At 34.0% G+C, this 20,571-nt stretch overlaps 1 protein-coding gene across 1 annotated transcript; it reads left to right on the top strand.

Moving 5' to 3' along the window:
• Positions 1-5,677: 5,677 nt before the first annotated feature.
• On the top strand, positions 5,678-19,943 carry LOC146540301 (gustatory receptor for sugar taste 43a-like). The gene is made up of 11 exons (XM_085201217.1): positions 5,678-5,803; positions 10,406-10,521; positions 11,125-11,239; positions 11,646-11,839; positions 12,421-12,568; positions 12,760-12,915; positions 13,636-13,776; positions 14,250-14,435; positions 16,374-16,483; positions 17,104-17,265; positions 18,993-19,943. Exons 1-11 carry the CDS (start codon positions 5,800-5,802, stop codon positions 19,053-19,055), a joined length of 1,395 nt encoding a protein of 464 aa, XP_085057343.1. The 5' UTR covers positions 5,678-5,799; the 3' UTR covers positions 19,056-19,943.
• The last annotated feature ends 628 nt before the right edge of the window (positions 19,944-20,571 follow it).

Raw genomic sequence — 20,571 nt, 5'->3', positions numbered from 1 at the left:
AACGTAAAACTGATGCCAAAGCCCCTCCAATGCCAACAATGGCATTCTCATTGCTTGGCATGGCTTGCTGATACCATATACCTGGTATTATGGAATTTCACAATTTTGTTGTATATAAATTGATATGATGTCGAACTTTAGAAACTTTAATATTAAAATAAATTAGCTTCACGCTTTATCCCGCACACAGCAGGATAAGCAGACAACCTTTCCCCACTTTCTGCCGAATGGAGGAGAAACTTGTCTGTTTATATACTGATCCAAATTATTATTCTTGCACTTTTAAATTTATATTCAAAAGCGTTTGCGTGCTGCCAAGTAAACATATAATTAGTAAAGTACTAATGTATGGATTATTATATGGAAATATATGTATTGATTTTTATTATTTTTTATACTCACGCCGTATATACAGCAGGGTAAAAAAAGAGATATTCAATATCAAGGTTTTACGTTCTCCACTTTCTGCCTGAAGAGCAGAGAGAGAATGGTTTACTGTTTTGGCTTAGGCTGGCTTATGGCTTTTCACTATGTAAATGAACAATTAGAGTTCTGATGATTTTAATTTTTATCTTTCTTTGATCGGAGTTGATATTGAAGTTTTTGAACTCTTATTAAAATCTATAGCTATTAAAATTAAAATTAAAATTCTAAATATCAAAATTATTTGATTCTATAAAAAAAAATTAACCACATCTACCTCTAACAGCTGAACTAATTATGGGAAAATCACTTATTACAATAAACGCAGTAATTATTCTATCTATTTATAATTTTACATTTTAAAATTCTCAGTTTTATTTTATTTCCAATATATCATTAAGTATATTAAACGTTGGTAGTTAAAAGCTTTTTTTCATATTGTACCTACATATCCTATTCCTATATCTTATAAAACAAAGTCGCTTTTCGTGTCTGTCTGTTGTTTCTAACTCTTCTTCTTCTAAACCACCCAACGGATTTTGATGCGGTCTTCACCATTAAGTCGGGTGTTTTTCGTAGAAGGTTTATATATAGTTTATTATTTGTACATTCTTATGTAAATTAACATAAATACGATAAATGTGTATAAAGTCCTACCCGTTGAAACACTTTCGCGCATGCGCTGCTTTAATGTTAAGTACTACATGAAAAAAATGTACTGGAGTATTGTTCCTCTTAATAAGATCTACAAAAAAGTCCGCGAGAGCATATTCATATCTTTTAAGGATAACGTGTAGTGATCATTTTACTGTCTAAAAATAATAATTTCAATATATTTTTTATTGTGAGGGATATTTTTCCATAATGGTATCAATCCTTATCCTTTAAAATATTTTATTAATTTTCTACGTTAAACGAAGAAAAAATTTGCTTTTTACAATATTTCGAAATTGCGAATAGTTTTACAGAAAAACGCACTTAATTGTTGACACATCCCGCCGTTGACTCATCAGCTGTATGTTACTCAAGTTTCACTTATCCCTTACTCTCAGCATATAATAAGTACATTAGTTACGTTGGCCATTTAATGTAGACCAAAACTGTCTTTTACTGTTTTTCATTTTAATAAGTACTTTAGAAGTTGTTACAATATCAAAAAAATCCTTGCTGCGAAACGGCTCGCCACTCGCCATGCGTCCGCCGTGCCCGCTTGCCTTACACGCATCGGTGGTTCAGTGGTAGAATGCTTGCCTGCCACGCGGGCGGCCCGGGTTCGATTCCCGGCCCATGCATTCTATTTAATTTTCCTCACAGGCAGCCACGTCGTGCTTGCTTTTCATCAGGGACAGAATACCCTCTTCCCTACCCAACCGATGTCGCTGTAAAAGCCAATAGGGCTAACAGCATTAACCACTAGCTCGGAAAAAAAAACCCGCCTGCCTCTATAGCAACGAAGATTTAGATGCGTTTGCACGTATTGGATTATTGGAGTTGAATGTATTATTTAAGCGCGATATATTTGTTTTCATATTTGTTGTAGTAGTTATTAATAGGTAGGATTTTGTTAATAATTTCTGCTGTTTAAAAATAGTCATTTAAATATCTAAAAATAGTGATAAACATAAAAACATAAAAAACTCTTTATTTCACACCATATTAAAAATATTTAACAAAAACAAAAAAAAAAATTCGTACAAAAAATAAATGTGAAAGGGCGGCCTTATCACTAAAAGTGATCTCTTCCAGGCAACCTAATCTTAGAGGAATCAATTTAAAAGACAGGGCATGGCGCGATCAAACATATATATATTTATACACCTGCATAAATACTATCTATAGTGATTTAAATATATTAAATATATTATAAAGATTGGTAGCACAGATTTAAAATTAAAGTACTAAAAAATCCTTGCTGATTAACGGTTCGTCGCCCACCACGCGTCCCCCCGTGCCCCGCAACATTTTGCTTATAATAGTGGATCCGCCGCACCCGCCTGGCTTCTTTCCCCCGGACATGGAACGAGGGCCTGCTCATTACACTGCTGAGGGATACCGATCTATAATCCTCCTCAGCATGGTCGCCAAGCTGTTCGAGAAGTTATTTCTCTCACTTCACCAGTCGCACATCCACCCAAGAAGCGAGCAGTTTGGCGAGCTAGTATACCACTCTGGGTAAACCATGCAACAGTGATCAACCGAGAGAGAGTGTGAGTGTGCAATAGCAGTCTTCCTTGACGTAGCACGCGTATTCAACCGCGTCTGGCACTCGGGCTCATTTCATAAAGTGCTCAGAGCGGGCACCCCCCAGCACGTCGCGCATGTCTTTGCCGCTCTGCTTTATAAGTGACAGGACATTTTGCGTGAGAGTTGAGAGTGCGGGGTCTAGCAGCGACCCGATCGCTGCCGTTGTCCCAGTCAGAATTTTGTCACCTGCTCTCTACGCATTATACACTGATGACATCACAATGCCCTAGCGAGTATTACTCAACGAGGAATCCTGCAGATAGTACAGAATCTCACCCTCCGGCGAGTGACGCAGGCACCATACTACGTGAACACCACGCGCCACTCACCGTAACCCACCCTAGGTAGAAACCCTAGAGGTACACATTAGTCATCTCGCGTCCAACGTATTCCATTGCGCTGATGTATCGGCTGATCTGCACCTTAGGAGCAGCCCTCCGCATAGCCGGCCGCCCGAGGTCAGACGTCTTGACTTTGGTCGTTTAATCTAGGCCTCCCTCAGGAAACCGACGGTCCAATTCCAATCCCCCCCCCCCATCCCCTTCCATGTGTCTGCTCTAAAGCAGGTTTTCGTCTGAGACCGCGGTCAGAGAACCAAGACCCTGATAGTTGATTAAGTTTTCTGTTGTTTGTGTTATTATTTGTGTTTATTTTAAGACAATCGGAAAATCCTTATTGGAACTAACAAAATGCGGGTTGCAGTAGGGTTTCAGTAATTTTCACATTATCTTAAGTGCTTTGCAAACACATACATTATATGAGTAATTCAATAGTTAAAGCGGGCGAAGCCGCGAGTGGGTCGCTAGTTGTATTTATATATTTATTTCTCTATCCAAAAAGAAAAACAAAACTCCTATAGCATTATTATGGCTTGACAAATGAAATTATAAGTTTATAACACATGTACTGTTTACAAATAGTATATATAGCTATAGCTTAACGCTGTATCCCGCAGATATCAGGATAGACAGAGGGAAGTCGGGAACCCTATGGAACTCTTAAGGAACTTAGTGGACTATTAATTGTGAAGATCGAATTGGATATTTGATCTTCACAATTTCATATATCCATAGTCTATGCCATGTTTTTTCAATAAAGTATTAAATTATACGATATGATTATACTTATTTAAAATATAACATTTTGTGAAACGTCAAATAAAAATTTCTTTTGACGTTTTTGTACAAAAAATAGGCTTACAATATTATTTTAAATGATACAGTAGTAAATGTTTTTTAAATTAATTGTTAATTTACTTATCTATATTATTACTTTCTTTCTCAAAATCATGATTTTTTTATCAGGTCACTATAATTCTAAAGATGCGACATGAAAATAAAAAAAAAAATCGTCAATTCTCACTAATTATTTCTGTTTTTAGCAGAGTAGACAAACACAACTCAATACTGTAAAGAGTTAAGACACTTAATTTTCTTATCGCAATAAATTTACTATTTTGAAATGAAAAATTGTTACGTCATTTCTTGATATTTTCTTCGGATTACCTTGAATTGATAGCCACATCTACGGATTAATGGAAGTATCTACTCTTATATGAATCGCTTGAGATGTATTCAAGTTTGAATTAGAGCATTAAGCGTCTTAAAATGAATACATACCTATATTATAAATTCGAAAGTAACTCTGTCTGTCTGTCTTTTACGCAATCAGGCCCAAACCGCTAATTTAATTGTGATAAAATACTCATATGGAGATACTTGAGGGTCTCGGGATGAACATAGGATACTTTTTTTTCTCATATTTGTAATATGTTCGATATATACCAATATATTAAAATACTTATTAATTTGACATGTAATTTATTCCGCCATGTTAATACCAACCGTCGTTGCTGAGCAACGAATTGCAAAGTTTGTTGTTAGAAAACGTCACCCAGAATGAGCTTGCTTAACGCATCTCTCTATTGAAAACTGAAAATAATTTCATAAATATATTTAATAAATATTCGTATAGTTCAAGCGGGCGTAGCCGCGTTCGGGTACACTAGTAAAGTTATAAACGGGCGTTATGGTGCTGTGGGACAGAGCTGGACCCTAAACGCGATGGTTGTTAGTTCGATACTCATTCAGGTATTTCTTTGTTCATCTCTCTGTGTTGATTGATAATTGGAAGACAAATTGTGACATTGAGTTTTTATATTGAATCCGGAGCTCAATTAGCTGTTAAGAGACTTGACATCCTCTCCAAGGTGAAATAGTACCTTACACCTTCGTCATCATCTTCTCACACTATACGAGTATAAAGCACCAGTAAGACCGTGTATGGAGTACTAGACTCACTTATGGGATGACTCTGCCAAGTACCAATTACAGGCTTTGGAGCCAACTGAGAGGCGTGCTAGAAGGTTAATCAAGACAAGACAAGGAAATCCTCTGTTAAGATAGTCCACTCCACACTATATACCGAATTCATAAGGCATTGCCTTTTGAGTGGCGGTACTTAACCCAACCACACTTTTGCCTCGAAATAAAGAAAATATTAAATAATTCATATTCTTGAGGGAAAATCGAACCCACTATCTGTTTACACATCCTCGTCCCACTGTACCACTACTGGCCTCAAATTTCTTTTTTCTTTATCAATTAATCTTTCGAGGCCTCCGTGGCGCAACGGGTGTAACTGTAATGCGACGGTTATGGGTTGGATTCCCACTCGAGGAAGTGAAATATTTATTTACGTTTATATTTCCATTTCTTTGCTCTGGTGTCTAGGTAAAGCGCGGCGTTGAGTTCTGCCACTCAACACGCAATGCCTCTAAAAATCGACAGAAAGTGGGGCACGGAGTGTCTTAACACTAGGTTCCCTCTGCCTACCCTGCTGTGTGCAGGATACAGTGTGAAGTTAAAAAAAATAATCTTACGAGTGATTTGGACATGGGGCCAACAAACGTCATGTCAAATTTAATATAACATTATATTTTTTACAAATTCATTATTTTCTATACAAACATTGCCCTGACACGTTCCGGTGGGAGGTTCCACACAGTTAGTTCGTCTCCCGCGTGCCAGAGATAGCACCGTCATTTTTGTTGCCTTGGCACTTACGATCGTCAATTACGTGTTGTTTTTAAAAATGGGTATTTTATATGGACAATTTTAATTGGCTTCGGAAATGGGTATGTATATGTTTTATAGTAAAAATAATTTGAAAGAAATTTTTTTATTTTTATTTATTTTCAATTTAGAGGGTGTATTCTAAAAAACCACGAAACACGTGTTCAATTAAATATTTTTAAGTGTCTGAATTTAAATTTTGAGCGCCAAATATTCGTCATAATGTCTTTTCATAAGCCATTTAATGTATTTTGGACTCACAATTGGAATAGAACCTGAAATCCATATTTCCTGTATGTCACGGAGTACCTACAATGGTGAAAATTTCACGTTCTGCTGGCTGTTTTCCTAAGGTTTTTAGCAGTAGCTCATGCCTCACATGGAGGCAATTCTGCAGGTGCTTCAAGTATAGGACAGTTGACATTACTTCCGTGTTACAAGATCGTAAATAATATTACAAGAAAAACTAACTTAGTGGGAAAATTAGTTATGACAATGTGTCAAAAATCACTAAATGAAGGATGTCGTTGAAGTTGATTGATTGTATTCTACGTACACGTGACATTTTAAAGTGATTTGATATTTTGGTGATTTAGGCAAAAAATACCTATGTTTTCGAGATCGGTAGAGGGCCAAAAGATATATCGAATAGGTATTTTTTTAAATATTTTTTATGTAATAAAGTTGCAATAACTCAACTTTTAAGACCCCCCCCCCCACGTATTTATTAAAAAAATTGAAAATCGACCACCCTACTGTCTAGTCTTATATTTATTATATAGATTATACACAATTTTAGAATGATCAAACAATAAAATAGAAATATCTCGTGCGAACGAAAATAACGTATAACCACTAACTAAATTAAACAATATTCGCATCAAGAATATCGATTCAATTTATGTATTTCGATGAATTCCACAATGTGTGTTTATAGAATTCGATCATATTTATTTTTGGAGCTAGTTTTAGCCTACGGCTTTGTTTGTCTTTAATTTCGACTACACTAATCAACTAAATTTGTTTACTAGCGGCACGCCTTGCTCCAAACTCGTAGAGAATTTTAATATTTTTCATCTACTTTTAGTGACACAATTATCACGTGATGTGAAATCTCCATGCGATAGTTCTAAGTTTAAATTCAGTTTTAGTAAATATTTGTCTATAAAGGAGTAAAAAAATATTAAAAAATATAAAATATAGTGCGAAAACATTATGTAAAGAAAGTTGTCTGGTGGCTTCGGCACGTGGTGAGAATAAGTGTAATGAGAGAAAAGTGACAAAAAAGATTTGTTTGTAAAAGCATTCATTAGCAATAAGAGAGGCAGGGTGAGTACCTCAGTTGATGATGCTCAAGAAGCATGAGGTGGAAGAGGAATGACAGTAAAGTAGGTGAAAGAACCTTTGGCGCTCCATTCTCTCTGGCATATATCCCGCAAATAGCAGGGTAGGTAGAGAAAACATAGAGTTAAAGCAAGTCCCTCTGTCTTCTACCTTCTGTTCCCCGAATATTTAACTACCCCGGGAGAGAATAGAACCGTCGCGTTTACAAAGGCATCCCCGTGCCAGTACCGTTCAATAATAATGCAACATGCATAGATGTTTATTTAAAGCTTTTATACACGTAACCAACGTGTTTATAATGTGTTGATTTGCCACATTTACAACACGCTTAACTAATTATTTTTCAGTTATTTTCACTTAAACCTCTATTCAATAAGTCCAAAAAGTTAAAATTATATATAATTCCTCAATTTTGATGAAGAAAAACACATTAGAAATTACTAATGGATTTATAATTTTATTAAAATAGAGTTATTTCGGGCTTTCACCTGAAAAAGCTTCGAAAGTTTATTTATTACAGCTTTTATCAAATTTATGTTCATTTTGGTTTGAATATCGTTGAAATGCGGACGGAATAAGAAATTAATATGAATTACTATAGATTAACTTATTATGGATTGAATGTTATTCGACCAGGTAAGCTGTTTTTACTTGAATTAAACTAAAAAAGTGTTTTTGTAATCGATGAAAATAACGCAAATTTGGTGGAAATAGGAGGAATTTTCATTTTTTCTTAAAAATAATAAGTTAAATACGTCACTATATACAGAGATACTTTTCTTTACAAATTTTTTTAGATCTGTTGTTATATTAAAAAAAAACTATTTTTCGATATATTGGACATACCTCTCTAGTTGATGATTTTTATATAAAAATAGAAATGCCAAGAATTTTTAAGATTTTTTTTAAGAAATATTAATCCTTAAATTATTGCTGCCACTGTTGCCAGACGACTTAGCTAGTTTTAGCTGAAGAATTGAGATGGTAGAACTTAGTTACCGTTTTCGCGACTATTTTACCTTATATTTATAAAGATAAAATCTAAATCCATCTTTGGCTGCCTACTGCTGCTCCCCCAAGGATTCACTAATACTTTTTTAATATTATGTTTTAATGTACTCCATGTACCAAAAGCCACAAATCATTAAAACTATATACGCCATTTTGAAATTGATTATAATCTATCATGCTAGGTGTGGACTTACTGACATTCTATTCATCAAAAGAAAATTATACAAAGGTAAAAGATTAAATATAAAATTGTATCATTTATATTCGTGAAAATTACATACGTCGATTTGACAGGTGTAAAATGACTATAGTTAAAATACAGTGACAAATAGATATAGTTAGGAAGAGACTGTAGGAAGAAATACTCGTATCTTCAGCATTCTATTATTTAAAATGGAGAAATCCTCTCGCAATTTCGAAGGTACTTTTTAAATAATATTTTTTGAAACTTCTAAGTTTTGAGGCAAATTACAATTTGACCTTGTGACCGTCATCATGGCTTAGCTGCATTCTTACTTATTTTCTCCAGCATCAGTTCTGGCCTTTGGTAATAAGAAGAAGCGCGGAACAGCTCATTCGATAAGAATATATGACTTGTTGGCTACAGCGGTTGGACGGTCTCCAAAAAGGGTATTGCTACATTTAAAGGATATTTTTTCAAACTATAAATTGTCTAAAATTTTTTTTTGCCTCATTTGACCTGACCTAAATTTTGTAACTAAAACTAAACTAACTTAAAAACTAAAATTTCTCACTTCTTTCCCTAATTTTCCTAAGCAAAAAGGCGTGTCTACCATCAAAAAAGAATTAAGCCTTGTTTACGGCGATCAAATCGATTTATTAAATGTACAGAATCGACGATCTATTGTTGTTTTCATACTTTGTCACTGTCACTGCTATCTTTTATATTTAAGCTTTTCATTTATACTTTTATTATAGAGACCGTTAACGCGAGGTAACGTGAGTAATAAAACTTGTATATAATATATTATAATATTTTTTTTTTTTGAAACAATTACTATATTTTTTCTTTAAATACAAATAATTATTTTTTACTTTGAACTAGCTAGTGCTTTCTTTGAACTAGCTGCAGCCTACAGCTTCGTTTGCGTGTACTCTAAACTACAATCTACATAAGGATTTCCAATACACACAAGGTTGTGTCTGTAAGCGACGGTTGTGGATTCGACCCCGACTCGAAGAAGTGAAATATTTAATTACGTTTATATTTCCATTTCTTTGCTCTGGTGTCGAGGCAAAGCGCGGCGTTAAGTTCTGCCACTAACCACAAAGTGGGTAAAGGAGTTTCTTAACATTAGGTTCCCTCTACCTACCCTGCTATGTGCGGGATACTGCGTGAGGCTTATTTAATTTTTAATTTTTTTTTTAGCTCCAAGCAAGCTCACAAAAAACTAGATAATAAAATAATTTACTTTCAATCATAAACATATCGTTATTTACTTCACAAAGTGTCCTACATCGACAGCACGCGTGGATCTCAACGACGCAATTAAAACTTTCTATTAGTTATAAAATGTTAGATAAGAACTTAATGAGTTTTTATTATACAGAAGTGTTTACGTTACTTTTATTATTATCGGGAATTCTACTCAATGGAACGTAGTAGAATATGATTTACAAACTCTTGTTACTATATTAAGTAATGCAATAGATGTGGATTCGATTCCCATTTAGAAACTTTAAATTTGAAATATTTTCATTTTCGCCCTCTGTCAAAGCAAAAGGCAGCATTGTTTAATGAGTAATGCACAGACTGATCGTCCATAATTTTCTTTGTTTCTTTTTTCTTAATCTTATTATGAATTTCTTTACCTATTGAAAAAAACGCAATTTCATCGCTCACAGAATCTTTTTTTACGATTAAAATTCTTTACAATTAAGGTTGTTTATGAGAACTAAAAGATTCTGAAAAGCATTTTCAAGAAGAAGCATAGCAAGTAATATTCAAAACTATCAAAGTCCGACGTCTACGATTTGTAAGACATGTGGAGAGAATAGGTGATACCAGAACAAAGTAACCTAAAGGTTTGCTATACAGTAAGCCATGTGGACAGAAAGACCAAGGACCATGGACGAAGAGACCTAAAACTCTAGGTATCATAAATTGGACGGAAAAGGCCAGAAGTAGAAGGAACTGAATAATATTCTGGTGGAGAGTTCTATCGCCACTATATCATCTTAGATGATGAGGACTAGAAGCGTCATCATCAATACCTTACCTATTATGCTACTCATCAAATTCGGGCGAGTAGTGGAGTATCTTGACATTTATTTGTTTATATTTCCAGGTGCTGAATCTGGTAAAGTAGACGGCGATGCTGCCCCCGTACAGACGGAGGATTCCACTTCAGATGAGCGAGTCATGCACTGCGTTGTTGGAGGAGCTCATGCTTTTATACTTAAGGTTTATAAGAGATTCTTAATTTCACTTGAAAATATAAAAAGTAAATAGAATTACATAAATTAAGTTATTAAATGTGGACTAGTTATTTACAGAAGAGGCTATATTCTATTTATACCCGGGTAGGCAGAGGGAACCTATGTTAAGATACTCCGTCCCCCATTTTGATAACCTCCTCCTTTTACAGAAGTCGGTAAAAAGAAACATAAAAGACATGAAATCAAAGATAGGCCGGTAAGGTAGTTTCCTATCATAATATTTTTTAATAGCAACAATACCTGCCAAGTAAAATGACAAGAAGGCATCGCGAACGACAATGTTTTTATGCCTACAACAAATATTTGTCAGACTTGTCATACGTTTTACTTTTTATAATGTCACGTTAATATTGTCGTTTTTTTAAGGTTGCTATTATAATTTTATTATCTATAAGAATAGTATGTTTAGGTTTTCTTTAGATTTATATAGTTATTAACTTATATAGACAATATATTAAAGTTTTCTTTGTAAAAATAATAGATATAAGACTAACAAAATTGGCTTTTATGTTGACGTTGTTTATAAGACAGATTTATCTCCTTATAAGCTTTGATTATTTTTTGACAGATATCAAGTTTTTTTGGACTTGCACCACTACGCTTCGAGTCCAAAGGGAATGGTTTCACCGTCGGCATATCGAATGCTATGTGCATATACAGCTATATTCTTGTTACTATATTAGGTAATTCAAATGACGATATCGTCCTATTCTTACATATGTCTAAGCATAATATATAGTGAAATCCTCAAGCATTATCATCTTTCCTATAAATTTCTCAATATAATTTGAACAATCCAAAATATTTTATTCTTTCTATATTACAAATTTGAACTGGAGTACTTCCCGTGGACCTACAACTATGAAATGAAAATGAAAATGAAAATTCAAAAATATATTATAGAAAAACTTATATTTGCAATTAATTTCATAAAAAATTAGTGCAAATATAAGTTTATCAACTTTATTAAGTTTTGTTTCCATTGACTTCAGTCATGAAATTGCTATAGTTGTTTACACAAATTTAAATTCTTTTACTCTCTAATTAATAATTCAAAATTCATTAAAAATTCTTCGTATTTTTTTTCAGTGATATGCACAGTTTTTGGTCTGGTAGCAGAAATCAACGCGGGCGTGGAACTGTCAGTAAGAATGTCTTCAACTATGTCGCAATTTGTGTCGACTTGTGACGTGTTGGTGGTTGTCGTGACTGCGGGGGCTGGTGTGTATGGTGCTCCAAAGAGAATGAGGAATATGCTCAAATTCATGGAAAGTATTGCATCGGTAAGAAACGACAATAATTCTTGAAATCCTCTAAAAAAATGCTTGACTTAAAAAATATTATAAAAGCTTCATTATTTTAACTTCGATAAATTTCGAAATACTAAATATTTTTACTTTTGAAGCCACGATTTGAATTTTTACATAAAAGTAGACCACTTGGAAAATGTTACCAAAAACACCATACGAGTATTAGCAAGAAAATGCCGATATTTTTCTTCTCAACCACCAGTATTTTTATTTTCCCTTTGGTCTTCTAGGCTATTTACGGAATATCTCAAAAATGGACATAAAAGGAGAATGAGACCGTGGTCATATATGGTTGCGGGTTCGATTCCCACTTGGAGAAATCAATTATTATTTATTGATATTTTCATTTCTTCGTTCTGGTACCTAAACAAAAACGCGACCTTGACTTCAGTCGCTCACACGATGCCTCGAAAATTCGATAAAAAGTAGGAAACGGAGTCTCTTAAGACTATGTTCCCTCTGCCTGCTTTATGCGAGATACAGCGTGAAACTGTTAAGGAGAGTAGAGTGATAGTGAGTAAAACCTGAAATAAACACTAAAGATTTATTTTCAGGTGGACACGAGTATTGGAGCACATTATTCTTTGGTCACTGAGAGGAAGCTATGCGCCATATTAGTGGCTATACTAATTTTCTTTACAGTGTTGATAGCTGATGACTTTTGCTTCTACGCTTTACAGGCTAAAAAGGTTGAGAGGCAATGTAAGTAAAAGTATGTTTTTTTTTCTTGAAAATTTATACCAGTTTTGCTAGTCAGAGAAGTTTCTCTACTTTTATATGTATATATATGCGAGACACTTCAAGAAGCATATGACAGCATATGCGAGACACAGCGAGAATCAAATAAAAGTAAAATCCTCTTTAACAATTATGATCATCTCTCCCTATTTCAGGGGACATAGTGACAAATTATGTCGGCTTCTACCTCCTGTGGTATGTTGTGATGATATTGGAACTACAATTCGCATTTACCGCTTTATCAGTTCGCGCCAGGTTTCAAGCTGTGAACAACGCGCTTACACTCACTGCTAAGCATATATCCGTACCAGGTAAACTTTGTCTATATATTTGATGAGCGATGGTAGTCTTCTAGACGGCACTCAGAGGAATAGGTAAAGGGAACCTGGGAACCTATTGTTAAGATACTCCGTTCCCATTGAAGCGTCTATCTCCACCTCAAAGGCCGGTAACACACCTGTAGCTCCTCTGGTGCTGCACGGGGTCATGGGCGGCGATGATCATCATCAGGTGACCCGAACGCTCGTTTGCCTTGTCCTTTTTCCATAAAAAAAAAATACACTTCGGTGCCCACTTTCCGATAAATTCTCGAGCCATTACATGTTGAGCGGTGGAACTCTACGCCGCTATTTTTCTCGTTACCAAAGTAAGGAGATGAAAAGATTCCATATTTAATTTCCCCGAGTGAAAATCAAATCCACAACCATCGCGGTTGTTGTCACAAGCTTATGCCCCGGTGCCACAACGAGCTCATGCTGCCCAAAGTTCTGTGCGGAATTAATGAAACGGTCATCAACACGGAATACCTAAAATTTATCTCATCATCTCTTATCAATTAAAATCCAAAATTAACAGGAAACGGACAACGCTAGGTCTTTAAATTAGTTTCTAGCCTTAGATCCAGTTGTGCAAGAGAAAAAAAAGAAAGAAATAAAATATTTAAACTTAGCTTAGACTTAGTCAGTCAAAACAATTTTTAATCGATCAATATTATTATTTTATTTTAAATATTAATAAAATATATGTTATAGTTGAGAAAATAAAAGATCCGACTCCCCTGAACATATTCGCTATAAGAGTGGCAGCGGAGTCTCGTCGATGCGCGACTAACGTCAGCCTGCTGGTGGACACGTTGCCAGGGAAGGAACATGCAGTTATTATACGAAATGCAGGTAAGACCATTAACTTCCAACCAATGTACAATGGAAAATCTTTGCCAGATTTTTTTTTTTTTTGAAAATTTTGAGCTTTTGGTGGTCCCCTAAATTTCCTAACCTATATATATATATATATATATATATATATATATATATATATATATATATATATGGAAAACATAGGTATATCTAAATACAATAATTCGTCTGTATAATACAATAATCTGTATGTAATTGCGTCTGTGCGTTGTTGTTAAAGTGTACGACTACTCAACGTAAAACAAAAAACGTCTGAAAAGTTTTTTTTTTTTAAATTGTAATCAGTGGGAATCGAACCCGTAAACACAAACAAACATGATTAGCGCAGGTTTAACAATTAACTTAGTGTTGAAACATTTCGATCTTCACTCGCCCGAATCGCGAAACAAAGCTTTTTCGTGTCACCATAGCGAACAATGGTCCACTTATCTTATTAACATAATTTTCAGTCAGCGGGGAACCAAAGCTGGTGGTACCACCATGTGAAGCGATCCGTCGTCTCGCCTGCCTCCACGGAGCCCTATGCAACGTGGTACATCGCATCGACAACAGTTACGGCCTCCCTCTTATAGTGATACTGATATCTACGTTGTTGCATTTGATTGTTACCCCGTACTTCCTTATTATGGAAATTAGTGAGTGAAGTTTATTTTTTTTTTATCAATTTCACGCTGTATCCCGCACACAGCAGGGTAGACAGAGGAAACCTAGCGCTTAGACACTTCGTTCCCCATTTTTCGCCAAATTCGAGGAGGCATTGCGTGTGGAGTGGCGGAACCTGACGCCACGCTTTGCCTCGACACCAGAGCAAAAAATAAACGTGTAAATTTAAATAAATATTTCATTTCCTCGAAAGGTGATCGAATCCACAACCAATCGTCTTTACAGTCAAACATTTGTGCCCCCGCGGCTCGACTGGCCTCATTTATTAAATTTAATAGTTTTATTGTGACAACGTCGTGTTAATAGATTTTATCCCTTTAGAAATGTAATAAGTTTAAATAATTTTCGTTTCCCGCGTATAAAAGACAAGTATGGCGTTAAGTTCCGCGGCGGAAATTAACGCCACTTACTAAAACCTAACGAAGTATCTTAATACTAGATTATCTACGTCTAGTGTACATTCTATTGTATGCTGGAATTAGAGTATAATAAAATACATTTTATTAAAAAAGCCCTTGAGGCAGAGGATTAAGGTCGTAATGGCACAGCATTTGACTGTAAGCCCTTTCTGAGGATCAAATCCAGAACAGGTCTGCTCGGGAAATTAATATTTTAATTTCCTCTCTCTGGTAACAAGACAAGGCGACGCGTAGAGTTGGAGCATTCAACGTGCAATATCTTGAAAATTAGCTGCGTGATACATCGTGAAGAAAAAAATGTATTAAATAAAAGCGTCACCTATCTGTCATACATGAAACTAAAATGCCATTTTAAGTAACCGTTGTTTTGAACATAGCGTTCCTAATAGAGACCTCTAGTGAAGTGGTTCCGTATAAATTTATAATAGTTCACAAGAGGGCGCTATTCTTCATATTATTTTATTAATCTTACATTGTTACTTTAGTCTTTTATTTTACATAATTATTTGCAAATTTTCCCTATATGCTGCTCCCGTAAAAGGAGCGTAGATGCTCCACAACTGGTCATAAATAATAATACAAAATATACATTTTAGGGGTAAAAGATATAATAAGAAAGATTAGTATCCTTATAAATGGGTAAATCGGAGAATTACCGAGTAGATTAATTTCTTATGAAGACAACTAACTAGAGAAACAATTAAATAGCTTACTCTTTTAGGCAATCGTGCATTACATAAAGATATGGCGTATTGAATCGCGGAACCTAACGCCGTGTTTTTATCATAGCAGACTAGAAAAATAAAAATGGCTCATTTTTGACTAATATGAGATAAATAGTGTAAGTACGAGATATGTAAAATACTAACAAATTACCAACAAATTCAATCCAAACACTCTCGTATTCAGGACATGGAGTAAAAGGAATTGCTGTGAGCCAGACAGCGTATTCCCTAGATGAGCACCGTGTGTCTTATGCATATTATATAGCTTAGGTATTCCTGAAAGTATATATCTAGACTTACTTACAAATTTAGTCAAAATTGTTTAGGTAAATTTCAACTTTTTTTGTCTTTACATTTACTTTAATAGCTAGCGAGTTAGAATAGCCCGAAGCCTAATTTTCACGCAGAACATGGGAACCTAGAACTAAGATACTGTTCTCATTAAGACACTTCCGTTTCCTACTTTCCGCTGAATTTTTAAAGAACTTGTGTGTTGATAGCGGAACTTAACGCCACACAGTTCTCAACACATTTTGCCTTATTGCTAAAACAAAAAATTGATAAAATACCATTCCTTCGAATGGGAACCAAATTGACAACCATAACGTAATCTGCCTTAAAAATATCAAAATTATACCAAACATTCCCCATTTTCCTCCACATATTTACAAAACCACTACAAATATTTCTAAGAGCTCTTCAAACAACATCGATTTTACTATCCAAGGGTTATTTCATTCTATTTCTATTTCTATTTCTGTTACAGTTGTGTCGACGCATAGAATACACTTTTTAGTACTACAATTTCTATGGTGCGCCACTCATATTATTCGGATGTTCGTCGTTGTAGAGCCCTGCCATTATACTATAACTGAGGTAAGTATTTGTTTTGGTTTTATATAAAACTAGCAGCCCGCCCGCGGCGTCGCCTGCGTGTACGATGTTATTATTAATTTCTGTCTCCACGAGTCCTATAAGTGACGTCCATGTAAAATTTGACTCTCCTAGAATTTGTAGTAACGAAGTTTCATACAAACTTTCAACCCCAAAAACAACCCCTTAGAAGTCGAATATTGCAAATTCCCGTCTTAGCGAGCACCTACGTCCTATAAATAACTCATACGCAAAATTTGAGATTGACCTTTGAAATTGAGTGAGTGACCTTTCGATTTTATATATATAGATAGAAAACAGTATCCCGCTTATAGCGTGGTAGGCAGAGGGAACCTATTCAGTTTCCAACTTTCCACCAATTTTTCGAGGCATTGCATGTTGAGTTGCGGAATTCAACGCCGGGCTTTTGTCTTAGTGCCAGAGCGAAAAAATATGAATGTCAGTAATATGTTATATATGTAAAATGGGTAACAGAATGTCTTAACACTAGGTTCCCAGGTTCCCTGCTATGTGCGGGATACAGCATAAAAAAATTAGCAGTTTTATTCAATTCAAAATTCATTTAAGTTTAATTTACAAAGTTTCAATCTGTTTTCTTCAAGGGTAAACGCACTGAGGAACTAGTGTGTCGTCTCATGACTTCGACGCCCTCCACTGGCATGCTGCCTTCACGTCTCGAACTGTTTTCACGGCAACTGATGCTACAGACGGTCAGCTACTCGCCCATGGGAATGTGCACTTTGGACAGACCTTTGATTGCTTCGGTAAGGGTATCCGTAGAATTTTTTTATATCGAAAAGTGAATATAATTGTATGTATATAGTTTTTTAGCTACGCCGTGTATCTCGCATATAGCAGGATAAACACGCACCAACTAAATTCGGAGAAATTTCGTATTGCGGAACTCAACACCGCGCTTTGTCTTGTTAACCTTTAAGTATGGACGTCGGGTCTCACAGACCCATATAGGTCTACGAATTCTACAAATCGGCCACTTCTCGGTGACCTCCGCCACTGAGTCGCTCAGTACCTTTCGTATTAATGACAAAATGAATGTAGATAGCAATGGTTGTGTCTCTGGGTTCAAAACACGTGAGTATTTAACTTTCTAAACGGGACCTGGGTCTGTCAGACCCGACGTCCATGTTTTCCATACATAATGATTTCAAAACCCCATATATTTTTATAATATTACAAAATATACTTTAATATTTTAATTGTATTATTTGTATTCAAATGTTTTTATTGTTATATATCATATATTATTTTGCATTATTTGTTATATATTTTAGTAATATAAATATTATTTACGTAAAAAAGACTAAATTTTTATAGTTTTTATGATAAAATGGAAAAAAATGATTGACTAAGCACGTCAGGGTCAAATATATCAGTACTTTATAATCAACATCAAACAAAAGAATTGGACGACGTCATTTTATAAAGAAAATAGCACTTTATCAAATAAAAAGACGCGTTTCGTATACTAAACTACTCTAAGAATTGAGAATGACTTTGACTCGCGTTTCGCGATCTGATCTATCATTTATTGAACATGAAGCTAAAAAAATAGTTTTGGGTTCTTGAAAAACATGTATACTTTGCCCCCATAAGATATATAGAAAGACAACACATACTTATGTTGACTGCAATCGTCCTGTTAGCCAACAATGTTGAAAGCCATTGTGTATCGATGTTCAATTGTACCTTATCTTGAGGTGTTGTCAAAATTTTTATTTTATACCATAAGATGTTATTTTTCTTTACTTTTTAATTTTTACGTTAATTATTAGACTTTATATTTTGTTAAAAAAATATTTATTTTATTATCTGTCTTTTTTTATAGTATTATTTTCTTAAGAGTCATCCCATGTGGCCAAAGACTGAAATTGTGACTTTAAGTTACTTAAATCGTTGTGATGCGTAAAGTTTAATAAAAAGCGATTTTATTTATATTGATTTTGTTTGATTTGAGGCTATTCATGTAAACTAAAACATAAAATTGTCTTCTTCCTTTAAAAAACAGACGGAATATTATACCAATAAATACACTGGTCTGACAGACCCGACGTCCATATTTGTGTTATAAAAAAACCACGTCCATAGTTAAAGGTTAATAGAGCGGGGAAAGGAAAATAATTAATTTCACCGAGTGGGTATCGAACCCAGAACCATCGCATTTATAATGATACTTTGCACAACGCGGTTTCGCTCACTTAAAATTATTATATTAATTTATATATGATAGCAAAAGGAAAAACCTGTATATTTTTTCTAATAATAAATATTCTTTATCTTTTCTAATACCTCTAAGAATATGTGTAGAAAATTTTATCAAAATCGGTTGAGTAGTTTTTTCGTGAAGCGTAACAAACAAACTTACATTCACATTTATAATATTATTATGATGACAGCCTATTAATATACTTTAACATATAAATATATTTGTTTACATTTATCATTACATTAAGAAACTCTTATTAATTTTCAGGTTTTGGGAGCAGTGACAACATATTTAGTAATATTAATACAGTTTCAAAGATATGACAATTAGATAATGATTATTTATTTTAGTTAACAACTTATAAACCTTCATAGAAAACCTTGTGCCATCACATTTTATTTATTTATTTACTAAATATATTTTACATATTTGTAATAAATTTAAATTATATATAATTTTAAAGAACCTAAAAAAGAACACTTTTCTTCACCAATTACTATAACTCGTATAAATTGTAGTAGCACCTTTAAATTATAAAAATGTAAAGTCAAGAGGTTAACTTGTAACCTTTTAAAAGTTCCACTAATCAGGTCTTGGCTCCATCAGCAGACCAGCTCGATGATATCATATTATTGTAATGTCACCGAAACTTCGTATAACTGCAAAGTTTTATCATGATACAATCATTCATATGGTGGTGGATTCAGTTTCTATAATTTTGTTACCGAAGCTATACTTACTCGTATTTATTTAAAAAAATATATAAAAGTATATATAAGAAAAATAATTATTAAGTTGTAATAATTGTAATTTGTAGCACTTCTTATAATTATGTAGATGAAGAAAACAATAACGAACTAAAATTCTTTACAAGCTAGGTTATTATGCTTAGTAATAAGGATAGAAGGATTGATTTGTTTTAGCGAGAAGCTAAAAAAAGCAGTAAACAAGCAAGCAAAAGGCTAAAAAGAAGCAGGATAAGATGAGGATACCTAATATCTCTAACACTCCAGTCCCTCGAGATATTGGGTCATCAGTATAGGAAAAGCCCTAGTAATTCCCTCTTTAATCGAACTTGCAACTTCTAGTTTCACGGCATCTTCTTGTTTTACGTTCTATGTTAAATTTATATGAGTAGAATAATAGCAAGTAAGAAAGTATGACAATGTTTTTAGTAGAAAAAGTCAATATTGTCTAAAATAAAGTACATTTTATAAACAGTGTTTTATTGTTAAAATTTTCATATTTTACTTATTTAATCGTGGAAGTATATGTGAATTTTAGTTAATCTTTCTAGTTTTTATAACCAGTATACAGCCTTCGAGGTGTTATCAGTCATCAATAATATAAAATATCAAGCAGACTTGCATCCTCATCATTTTCACATGCTTCAAATTCATCATTAGAGTTCCAAACCTTAACTACTTCAACGACGGAAAGACAAAAAAATAAATAAGGGTATTTATCCTGAGATTGTGGAGGCATCAAGCTGGAATCCATAGTAAAAACTAAGTACATAGTAGACTTATACTACAAATAAAGGAAAACGTATGAAAAGTGAAAATTTAAGAATATTTTGTAGAAATAAAAACTTATATTTGTACTTAATTTCATACAAAATGAGTGCATAAGCCACTTAACACAAGTTTGTCAACTTTAAGAAATTATACTTTCGTTGACCTATAATCCTGAAGTTGGTACGGAACCCTCGGCAGGCGAATGATCAAAAAATTAAATTATAAAATTTGCCGTTTTACATTTCAAAATCATAAATAAATGAATTCTAATTACAAAGTTACAATTTGCATTTCAAATTTAACCTAAATAACCTAAAATGAAAAACTTT

Source organism: Heliconius melpomene, chromosome 2 (assembly GCF_056956725.1).
Source record: "Heliconius melpomene rosina isolate 202511_hmr_F chromosome 2, ASM5695672v1, whole genome shotgun sequence".
Lineage (NCBI taxonomy): Eukaryota > Metazoa > Arthropoda > Insecta > Lepidoptera > Nymphalidae > Heliconius > Heliconius melpomene.
The sequence above is the reverse complement of the archived record's forward strand: the minus strand, read 5'-3'. Positions and strand labels throughout refer to the sequence as shown.

Coding starts and splice junctions, on each gene's coding strand:
- LOC146540301 (XM_085201217.1), top strand. Junction 16,484..17,103: donor GCCATTATACTATAACTGAG/GTAAGTATTTGT, acceptor GTTTTCTTCAAG/GGTAAACGCACTGAGGAACT. Junction 17,266..18,992: donor ACAGACCTTTGATTGCTTCG/GTAAGGGTATCC, acceptor ATTAATTTTCAG/GTTTTGGGAGCAGTGACAAC.